Genomic DNA, 11,151 nt, shown 5'->3' on the forward strand with positions numbered 1-11,151 from the left:
GGGGGGGGGGGGAGAGCAGTCATTTAGATTGATTCACTGAAAAACCAACCCTATAATCCTTGTTCAATGATACTAAACCAATTAACGGACATCAATAAAGATGTTTCTTACAAGGCTGGGGGTCCTGCTGCTCAGACCACCCCCCTTTGAAAGGGTGAAGCCATTAAGATGGTGTGGGTTTGGGGGGGGGCTCTGGGAGATGCTTTCCAGCCTAAGGGTTCCTCGTGGGGAATCAATGCCATTACAGGTGGCTGCAAAGGTTTATCCATGGGGGGGGGATTTAAGGACACCCCCCCTATTATGAGGAAGTGGAATTGGACATCCCCACCCCAGTGCAGCGGGGGGGGGGGGCAGCACTGCAAGGACAGCCCTGCATGCACCTGGCTGCAGCCTGGCTTGAAAAATCAATCCATACACTTCATTTATTATTTAGAAAAAAAAAAGAAACAACAAATATTACACAGTTTCAGCCAGTTCCTTACAAAACGCCTCCCCAAAAAGCTCTGACTCCCTCCGAAGGTTCTGCCCCCCCCTCCCAGCCCCCCATCCCCAGCCCCCCATCCCAAGGGATGCTCTGCCCCCCCTGGGCTGTGTGCTCAAGGTACCGCTCTGGTACCCAGGGTGCCAGGGGGGGCCATGATGCTGCTGCAGACCCCAGCCTTTCCCAGAGGTGTTGGCCTTCCACAACCCCCCCCCCCCTTCCAGCACTGCCATAATTACAGCACGGCGGGGGGGGGAGCAGCCCCCAGCACTCACCCAGTGCATTCACAGTGGATGGAAGCGGGGCGGTGAGCGCTTTGGGGGGGGGATGGATGTGTTTGGGTGTGTTTCGTTGTTTGTTTGTTTACAAAAAGGTACAAAATGCACAAAAGTCTGTGTGGTGGGGGGGGGGGGGGTTGGGGGTGTCCCCCCCCTCCTCCTGGTGCTGGTTACCCCCGCACCTTGTCGTAAGCACCCACCATGCGCTTGATGTGGAAGAGCTTGTTGCGCAGCACCTTGCTCTCCTGCTTCTTGCTCTGGTAGTCTGGGCTCTGTAGGGGGGGGGGGGGGAAGAGGGGGTGGGCAAGGAGGTGGGGGTCAGCCCCATGCTTTGCTGGAGAGATCAGCCCCGTGCTTTGTTACAGGGCTGCATGGCCCGCCGGTGTTTGAAACCATTGCACTCACCCGCTTCAGGTCTTTCAGCTGGTTGTATTCCTCTGCCACATCCTACAAAGGGAATGGGTACAGGGGGGAGGGGGTCACAACCAACCCTGAGGGGGGGGGTTCTGCAGGGACCAGCTCTGCCCAGTGCCCCACAGCAGCCCCATAGTATCTCTAGACGCACACACCAGCCCCAAACCCAAGCGACAGCCCCAAAGCCCCTCAGCATCCCCACAGCTACAGAGCCCTGATGCCCTGCAGCATCCCCAAATGGAACGCAGCAACCTCAAAGCTATCCACAACAGCCCCAAAGCTGCAGAGCCCTAAATTGCCCCACAGCAGCCGCAGCCCCAGCCCCCCCACAGCAGCCCCAGGCCCCACAGCAGCCCCCAGGCCCCACAGCAGCCCCAGGCCCCACAGCAGCCCCAGGCCCCCACAGCAGCCTACTGCTTTGCAGCAGCCTCAAACCCACGCAGCATCCCCATTGCCCCACAGCATCCCAGACCCAAGCAGCAACCCCCAAGCTCTAGAGCCCCATTGGCATGCAGCATCCCCACAGCCCTTCCAAGATCCCCAACCCCCCCCCCCCCGGGCCCACACCTGGTATTGAGGGCTGTCCTCGGCGATGCTGTCGAGCTGTCGGCTGAGCTGATTGAGGCGGTCGTTGACGCTGTCCATCTCGGCACAGAGCTGCTTGTAGCGCTTCAGGTCGGTGTCAAACTCCTGCTTGTAGCGCTGCCGAGTGCTGTCCGACGTGATGGGGGGGTACAGGCTGTGGGGCAGGGGGAGGTGAGCCCTGGGGGGGGCTGTGGATCCCATAGGACCCTCCTCGTGGGGGGTACAGGTTGTGAGCAGGGGCAGGTGAGGCCCTGTGGGGGAGGGCATGGGTGGGGGATTCCCATTGGACCCCCTTCATAGAGGCTGTGGAACAGCATGGGGTGATCCCTGGGGGAGACATGGGCATCTTCTGTGTACCTGGGTACCCCCCGGGTAGCCCCTCATAGGGGGTACAGGCTGTAGGGCAGCATGGGGTTGAGCTCTGCTGGGGAAGGGGAGGGGGTTCCCACAGGACCCTCCTCACAGTGGGTACAAACTGTGGGACAACACAGAACGAACCCCCCCAGGGGTGGGCAGGGTTTTCCCCCCTCACTGGGGGCATTGGCAGTGAGCGGCACAGGTTGAGCTCTGTGGGGATGGCTGCAGGTAGGGGGCACCCGCAGGACCCCCCCCCCTCACCCCCCTCAAAGCCTCCCCCCCTCACCTGGCCCACTGCTCCTGGTCCCGCTCATCACCAGACTCCACAGCCGTGGTGTAGTCGGTCTCATACTGAGACTCATCCAACTCAGGGTTGCGGCGGCGGCGGCGGCCACGGCGGGCAGAGGGTCTGCTGGGCTGATCCTTCCCCTTCTCCTCCTCCTCCTCCTGCGCAGGGCTGGCACTGAGGGCCCGATCCGGTTGGTCGCTGCAGGGACATGGAGGGGGACATCAGCACGGCCACATGAGAATGGGCAACCGCCGACCCCAGGACCCCTCACTCACCCCCGGCTGCTGTAGGTGCCTGAGGGGCAGTAGCTGGTGTTGGGGGGGGGGCACGTAGCTGTAGGGGGGGGCTGTGACAGGGCTGGTGGGCTTCTCTGAGTAGGCAAGAGTGGCCGTCTCGTCCTGCACGCTGGCCCCATCCGCCACGTTCTTCACCTGCAGGAGGAACAGGAGCTCAGCGGGGGGACGCAGGGGGGATGGTGGCACCGCCCCCCATAGGGATGGAGAAATCCCCGTTGTCTGTTTGGGGGGGGTGGGACCCTGCTGGGAGGTGAGGGGTGGGGGACTGCAGACCCACAAGGACCCTCGTGCCACAGTGGGTGACACCGCGCAGAGCACCGTGGGGGTCCTGGCACGCCGCTCAGGAGGACCCTGCAGCCCCCCCTGCTGCCCCAGGTGTCAGCCCCCGGTTTGGGGCTCCTGGGAAGGATGTCCCCTCCCGCCCCCCCCCCCCCCCTTCCTTCCTGTCCTTTGTGGCTGTTTGTGCCGGATGCTGGCCCAGCCAGGAGCCGGACGGTGGCTTTGGGAACGTCAGCTCCAGCTCCTGCCGGCAGAGCCCCTTCCTCTGCCTCTCCCCCCCGTGGATGAAGACATCAAGTGATCTCCCTCAAGCAGGACCTCCACCGGGGCAGGGACAGCCTTGTCCTTAAGCCACAATGCTGAGACTGCAGCTCACGCCTGCACAAAGGTCATTGCTTCACCCCAACCACATGCACCGAATGGGACGCTCCAGGGTGAGGGGGATCAGTCCCTGCGTGTGTGCATGGCTGCACCTCCCCACATTGCTTCCATGGGGCACTGGTAGAGATGGGGACGCTGCTATGGCCAGCCCTGGGTGTGGGGTCTGTGCCCCAACCCCCCCACGGAGCAGGAAATGCCGGGCTGGGGAGGGACGTGGAACAAAAAATAAATAAACCCGAACAAAGGTGTTTGTGTAAAATGAAAGACAAACACTGGGCGCAAAGGCACGGAGGGGTGCAAGAACCTGCAGACCCCCAGCAACCCTGCACCCATCCCTATGGGGCTGGGAACGGGCAGGTGGGAAGGGGACACGGCACAGCTGTGTATCACGCACAGCAGGTCCTATGGCACAGAGTTAATCATTGACGAGACCGAAACCAAGCGGTGCCTGCAGCCGGAGTGGGGCAGACAGAGGGACGGGCTCAGCACTGCTGGCCCCAGGCCCATCTGATCCAACCCTGTTTGCCTTTAGGCCCAGAGAAAAAGGAAGAAAAAAAAAAAAGGGGTGGTGGGGAGGGAGCTCAGCCCCACGGCTGGGGGCGATAAGAGCAGCAGCGGCTCCTGGTGCGGCGCTGCCGAGAGCAAACAAGGCAGGAGGAGCTCCTGGCATGGGCACAGCCGGGGGGCACGCGTGTCCCCGACTCCCGACCTGCCCAGGGTAGGAGGAGGAACGTCCCCATTGCCCCCCCTGCTCTCACCCATTCCTCCACGTTGGGCCCCTCCTGCACCACGGGCTCACGGTCCCAGTAGATGTTGGCTTTGCCGTAGCGCCAGATCTTGCTGCGCGTCTTCTGGGCGAAGAAGCAGATGAGGCAGAGCAGCACGACGATGACGAACCCACAGACAGCAGCCACGGCCTGTAGGGGAAGGAGGGGGCAGCTGAGGGGGTCTGCAGTCAACAGACCCCCGTGTGGGGCTGAATGGGGCAGCTCCCCCCCCCCCCCCCCTCCAGATACCCATGGGTCAGACAGGCAGTGGCACTGCAACACTGGGTGCATGTGGAGGGGACACCCCAACACTGCGCCTCCGTGCAGCAACTGGGGCTGAGCGGGGACAGCTGAGTGCAGAGCTCTATGGGCGCTGAGCACAGCACAGCCCTGTGTTGTCGTCCCCCCCCCTCCACGGTGCAGCGCTGCGCTCAGGGTGCAGGAATGCAGCACAGCCAGCCCTGCTGCCATGAACCGGCAGCACCGGTCCCACCCCAGCACTGTGCAGGAACCTCACGGCGGCCCCAGCCGAAACCGGGGCCGTGCAGAACCCGCTGCCTTCTGCCCCACTGACCCCACCGGCACGGCACGGCAAGGCCCCACTTCCCCTCCCTGACTGCTTGTTCAAATGCTTTTACAAGCTTGGAGACCAAAGTACCCGGGAGCAGCTCTGTGCTGGGGCACAGCCCGTCCCCTCCCCGAAACTCCTCCACTTTAATGGCCACACAGTGCCATCTCCCCCCCCCTTCCACCCCATGCAGCAGCACTACCGATGGGGTCACCGTCCCGATGGCACTAAGGACGGGGACACCACATCCCACAGCAGCCCAAGGGCAGGACACACGCACCCCAAAGCGCTCCCCTGCGACCTCACTCTGCCTCCAAACCCAGGAAGGACCGGGGGTCCGGCCATCACCAAGGCGGGGGGTCTGCACTCACCTCCTGGGGGTCCACGGTGCAGTAGTGGTAGATGTACTGGTTGAGGTAGGTGGTGCTATAGGCCTGGCTGCACATGGCTAGCAAGGGGCTGTAGTAGTAACTGCTGGACATCTGCGCCTGTGGGTTGACACCTATGATGTAGACGATGGAGGCGATGAGCATGACGAAGGCCAGCACAGCGCTCAGCACCAGGACCAACAGGTAGAAGCGCCGCGAGCGCATGGCCCTGGATTTGCTGAGCGCCGCCACCAGCAGCCCCAGCTGGGCCAGGAAGCACAGCACAGCCATCGGCCATCATGAAGCCGTTGGCCGTGCGCTGGTTCACCGTTCCGTAGTAGCTCCCGTAGCCGTAGCTGTAGCTCAGCCCGCTGCCATAGTAGTAGTTGGAGCCGTAGTACCCCCCCCAGCCCGGTGCTGTAGGTCCCCCCCAGGCCGTAGTCCCAGACGAGCGTTGATGCGACGCAGGCGAAGATGGCGATGCACAGCACCAGGATCCCCGCCTGCAGCCCTCGCACCACGCCGGGAGGCGACGTCCACTTGTAGAAGTGCTGCGGGGTGTCCTCCACGTAGTAGGAGCCCGGCGGCGGCGACCCGTAGCCGTAATCACCCGTGGGGGGGCCGTACCCCACTGGGGGGCCGTACACCATCGGGGGGCCGTACCCCGCCGGGGGGCTGTCGTAGGACTTCTTGCTGAACATGGTGGCCCTGCGGGGAGAAGGACGGAGCGGTGGCACCGCCGGCTATCCGCCGTCCCCCCGTCGCGTTCACAGGGGACTTTGATCGCCGTCACCTCCGCCCGGCCGTGTGCCCGACGCGTCACCCGCCTCTGGTGGGGAAACTGAGGCACGGTTTGGGGCGGGGAGAGCTGTGAGTCAGCGCGGCGCTCGGCCCTGCCCGCCGGACCCGCAGCGCATGGGGTCGCCTCATTAACACCACAAAAGCGCTCGCCCGACGGCAGCGCTGACCCCCCGAGGGCCCCTCCGCCAGCAGAGCTGTTGGGATTAACGAGAACCAGAGCAGCGCCGCGGGGCTGCTCGCTGTTAGCGCTGCGTGGAGCTGTGCTGCCCCCACCCCGCCCCCTCCCCAAAATGATTCGCCCCCGTCCCGTCCCGTGCGCTCCGAAGCTCCTTTAGTTTTGCTTTGCTGCGAGTTCGCTTCCAGAGCGCAGCTGCAGCTGTTTGCAGACAGCGGGACAACAACGCGGAGGGGGGCGGCGGGGGGGGGAACGTAATGGGGGGCAACGGGGGGAGACGCGGCGGCTCCGCGGCCCAAAGTTCCCCCCCCTCCCCGCTGCACAACCCACAAACACGGCACAACCCCACGCTCTGACCCCCCCCCCGGCAGTGCAGCGTGGGAAACTCGAACCCCGCGGGGTAACCTGAGCGGAGGGCGGGCGGAGGAGGAGCAGGGGGGGGGTTTCCGGAGGGGGGGGGGGGGTCGCGGTGTCTGTGCTCAGCGCGGGGAAGGGGACGCGGTGCCCCCAAACAGCGGCGGTCCCCGTCCCCAGGTGGGTCCGCACCTTACCGCGGCCAGAAGAGCCGTTGCCCCATCACCCTCCACCCCCATCCCCAAATCCCCCACAGCTGTGGCGAGGTTCCTCCGCTTCCCGCAGCACCGAGCACGGCAGGGGGGCACAGCCCCGTCCCGACCGCGGCACCGTAGGAACGCCGGTACCGGAAAGGGGAAGGGGGGGGGGGGTCTCTGTGTGTCCCCCCACCCGAGAGCCCCGCGACGCGGAGCCCCTCCAGGGTGCCGACCCTCCCGCCCCCCCATCCGCACAGCGCTCCGGTACCCGGCGGGATTCCGCGAGGAACGAACGGAGCCCCTCGGAAGGACCCCCGGAGAACTTCCCCCGCCGTTACCGGGACCCGCGCTCCCCCCACCCGTTCCGGTATCGGTTCCGGAGCCCCGTACCACCGCGCAGCCCCGTCACCTGCACGCACCTCCGCCGCTTTGTTCACCTTAAAATGGCAGCCGGGAGCGCTGCGGGACGGGACCGGCCCCGGTTTCCGCCTCCGGGGGGAGCCCCGAGGGCGGCCCCGCCGCCGCCGTCCGCCCCCACTGCGGGGAGGGGGAGCGGGGACTGCGGGCGGGGGTCCGCGTTGTGAGCGGCGTGCAGCAGGAGGTCGGGGTTGGGTTACTTCCTTTTGGGGACCGGGGCTCAGCACCTCCTGGGTGACATCGGGGGACCGGAGGATCCCCGGGGTGCTGGGTGCCCCCCACCCACTGCTGGTACCCCAGGATGCATTGAATCCCGTCGAAATATCATCGGATTTTTATTATAAACTATTCTGATCCCACTGTGGCTGCATCTGCTGGGTCCCAGGGCTGCAGAGCCACCAGAGACCCCCCAGAAGCCCCACATTTGCTCCCTTTGCCCGGGTGGTCGCAGTGCAGCAGCTGGGCAGTGGGTGCCTGTAGTGCCATCGGCCAGCACTGAGCCCCGCGGTGTCCCCAGGGATTTGGGGGGGGTCCCCATCCATCGTTCCCCGCTCAGAAGAGGACGGTGCTGCTGCGGTCACTGCTGCGGTCGAATTCATGGATCTGTGCCTTAATGTGCGTCAGCTTCTCCTTCAGGTAAAGGCAGCGCTGCCGCTTTGCCACGAAGGCCAAATCCTGGCAGTGAGGACACACTGAGCCCCCCCCCCCACACACACAGCGCCGGGATCCCACAGCTGCCCCACGGCCACGCAGCACCATGGAGGGCCCCAAGCGTGCCGGTCCGAATGCAAAATCCAACCCAGACCCCTCACCACCCTCAGCCTCTTCTTCCCCAGGAACTCACAGCAGACGTGGGTCCCCCCTTTTCTCATCCCTCGGGGGGGAAAGGCGCAGCCTGACACCTCCCCCCCCCCCCCCAACCCCGCACCCCCCCCCCCGTCCCATCAACACCCACCGTGCCCGCACGTCGCTGCTGGTGGCACACGGCATCCCCGCACCTCTCCGCCTGCAGCTCCCCCTGCAGCTCCCGGTACTCTGCGTGCTGATCTGCAAACACCGCTCCGTACTGCTGCCGCTGCCGTGCGCTCCGGATTGCTGGGTACCGCCTGGAGGGGGCACCACCAGCTCAGCCCACGGGACCCCCCCCCCAAGAACCCCTCCTCTCCCCCCTCCTCTGGCACTGGCCACTTACACCACGTAATCAGGGATGATGTGTGGCTGTGGAACAAGCCCGGGGGGCACAGAGCCCGAACCCCCCCGCTGCTTGCCCTCTTCGGTGGTGGTGACCCCAGCCCTCCATGGGGTCTCCCTGCCACCTCCACCTCATCCTTGAAGACGACACGCTTGGTTTGGACCAGCAGAGGCTTCAGGACGCAAACTGGGGGACACGAGGCCCCCGCAGGCTGCAGGCTGCCCTCAGGGCTACAGGGAATCACCGCAGCCCCCCGGTGCCACCGGGCCACCTCGTGCCACACTTTGAGAGCCACGGCGCTGCCGGCCAGGTAGAGCAACGCCGTGAGGAAGAGGAAGAGCAGCGCGGCCGCCTGACCCCCCTCCACCCGGCAGAGCTCGGTGAGGAGGGGGCTGCCAAGCAGCGGCGAGGAGCAGAGCCCACCCAGAGTCACAGTGTGAACGTGGGCCCCCGCCGCCGCCAGGCAGAGCAGGAAGAGCAGCACGTGGAGCCCCGCTTCGGTGGGGGGCCACCAGGTGACCCCCAGGAGGACGCGCTGGTAGCGGGCGGCGACCCCCAGCAGGAGGGCAGTGAGCAGCCAGGCCAGGCCAAGCACCGCCAGCACGAAGGGGGTCAGAGGGACCCCCAGGCCCCCCCCGAGGAGCAGCTCGCTGCTGTAAGCGCTGTGACCCCACGGGATGTCAGCACACACACGCAGATGAAGGCCGTCCCCCCGCACAGCAGCTGCAGCCCCCCCAGCACACGCAGCAGTCCGGCCACGACCTTCATGTGGGCAAAGCTCTGCCAGAAGGCATCCTGCCCAGCAGCATCGTGCCACGGTCCCTTCTCATTGCTGGCGGGGTGGGCTCAGCCGTCATCTTCCAGAGGGGGCTGTGGTGATGGGACCCCCCGGAGGCGGCCGTGCTGCTGGAAGGGGGAACCAGGATGAGCCCCCAGTAGGGATCCCACTCCCAGCCCTCGTGCCTCAGTTTCCCCTGCAGGGGCGTACACAGCCCGGCTGCCAGCTGCTACAGCTCCATCCCTGTCCCACTGACACTCAGGACCCCCACCCAGCCCAGCTCCTGCTGTCCCCCCCAGCATTACCTGCCCGCTGCATGGCAGGACGTGGCCCCCCAGGAGCGCTGCGGCCGCTACCTGCCGCCGATTGGCACCACGGGTTAAACATTAACAGCTCTGTGCTGCCCAATAGAGGGTGTGGGGTGTGGGGAGAGAGGGCTGTGGGGTGTGGGCTGTAGGCAGGAGCAGCCCCAACACCCTCCCCCCCCCGTGTTTGGCTGTGCCAAGCAATGGGGAGCTGTGCATCTCAGCACCCAGGTTCTGCAAAGACCCCCCCCGACTCCTTAAGGGTCCCATCCCATCCCATCCCCCCCCCCATCCCACTGCCACGAGCACAGAGTGACATGTCCAGTTCAACCTCCTTTAATGTGTGCCTCAGCCCCCCCCCCCCCCCAGGCCTCCCCATACCGAGGGTCCGGCTCAAGGGGGATACGACCCCCGGGGGTCCCAGCACAGGACCCCATGGAGCAGCTTTGCCCCCGCACCACACAGGGGCTGCTTGAGTATTGCATCCAGGAATCTCACAGCACTTGACAATGGTCGGTATCGTTGCCCCTACCCCCCCGCTCCCCCCCCCCCACGCCCCCATTTTTACAGATGGGGGAAACTGAGGCACAGAGTGGTGACATGACTTCACCAAGGCTGCGGCGTGGCCGAGCCAGGACCCCCAGACCTCAGCCCCAGGGCTCGGCCCTGCTCTTGCCACGGGAGGCTGCCACCACCCCACACAGCCCCTGGCCCTCCTGCTCCCCACCACCCAGACCCCATCCTGGACCCCCACCCCACCCCACATCTGGGCCACTGCCCCAGACCCCCCCCAAACCTCAGGGCTCCCACTCTGTCCCACCGCCTCTTTCTCCCCTTTGCCAGGACCCCCCCCCTCCCCCTGGCGCTGCTCTTATGTTCCACCCCCAAATCTCTCCTGGGGGTGGGGGGGGGGGGGGGGGGGGGAGGGGGAGACACGGGGACCACCCCAATAGGAACATGGGGAGGTGGGGGGGGCTCCAGCCTCACGCCAGGCACAGTGAACGCAGGAAGTTTATAGAGGGCTTACAGAACAAAGCTACTGAAATCAGCCACACGATGGCCAGACATAAGGGACCCCGGCACATCCCTCCCACCCCCGCACCCCCCCCCCCCCCCCCCACGGTCACCCACTGTCCGAGGAGCTGTGGGGGGCTGTGGAAGGGGAGCCGGTGGCGGGCGGGGGTGCAGGGGGCGGTGGCGGGGCAGAGACGGGGGGCCCCAGCTCCCCAACAGCTCACGCTGCTGCTGCCCGATGGCTTGGCTGACGAGCGCCCGGCAGCGCCAGCAGGCTCAGCCCAGCGCCTCCCAGCTTCCCCTCCAGCGCGCTGATGCGCTTTCTCCAGGTCCTCGTTGCGCTCCTGCAGCTCCGAGACCATGTCGTACATGATGTTCTGGGTCTGGAGGTGGATGGCCCAAGGCAGGGGGAGGTCAGATAGATGATGGTTCCCACACGCGGCCCCGTGCCATGGGTGCCCCCGGGGCTGAGCCCCCCTCCCCGGCAGCGCTCACCCTTGGCCAGGTCCACCAACGTGTTGGCCTGGTCGTTCAGGCTTGCGCTGCTCCATCTTCACGCTCCTCAGCCTGTGGGAGAAAGGGGAGTGGGGTCAGCGTTGCCTCGTGGGGTCTCCCCTGGCCCCCAGCATGCAGCCAACGGAGCCCCCCAACCCCGTGCACGGGGGGCTCCGAGTATTCCGCAGGACCCTGAGACTCCCAGGGATGCCCCCACGCTGTCAGCCCACCCCCCCTCCCCGTTTTGCAGCACGGCACCATGCACACGGATGGGAACGAGGGAGACAGGCACACTTACTTCTGAGCTCTGCAGGGAGGGGGCAGAACAGAGACAGAACACAACAGCGGGTTTAATACCAA

The 11,151-nt window shown here is 65.7% G+C and overlaps 2 protein-coding genes across 2 annotated transcripts in view; both read right to left on the reverse strand.

Annotated features, from left to right (window-relative positions):
• Nucleotides 1-797: 797 nt before the first annotated feature.
• OCLN (occludin) lies at nt 798-6,977 on the reverse strand. Its single transcript, XM_048927829.1, is given in 11 exon segments — nt 798-1,031; nt 1,165-1,206; nt 1,741-1,912; nt 2,402-2,602; nt 2,680-2,736; nt 2,738-2,835; nt 4,119-4,277; nt 5,067-5,354; nt 5,356-5,469; nt 5,471-5,771; nt 6,929-6,977. Coding segments are annotated over 10 exon segments (1,527 nt in total). The 5' UTR covers nt 5,765-5,771; nt 6,929-6,977; the 3' UTR covers nt 798-929.
• Nucleotides 6,978-10,405: 3,428 nt separating this feature from the next.
• Nucleotides 10,406-11,151, reverse strand: part of LOC125684787 (small conductance calcium-activated potassium channel protein 2-like) — a 1,298-nt gene continuing 552 nt past the window's right edge. The window contains 7 exon segments of the mRNA XM_048927220.1: nt 10,406-10,448; nt 10,450-10,499; nt 10,501-10,554; nt 10,556-10,618; nt 10,620-10,681; nt 10,795-10,831; nt 10,833-10,863. Coding sequence (XP_048783177.1) covers nt 10,406-10,448; nt 10,450-10,499; nt 10,501-10,554; nt 10,556-10,618; nt 10,620-10,681; nt 10,795-10,831; nt 10,833-10,863 — 340 coding nt within the window.

Source organism: Lagopus muta, chromosome 26, assembly GCF_023343835.1.
Source record: "Lagopus muta isolate bLagMut1 chromosome 26, bLagMut1 primary, whole genome shotgun sequence".
Classification (NCBI taxonomy): domain Eukaryota; kingdom Metazoa; phylum Chordata; class Aves; order Galliformes; family Phasianidae; genus Lagopus; species Lagopus muta.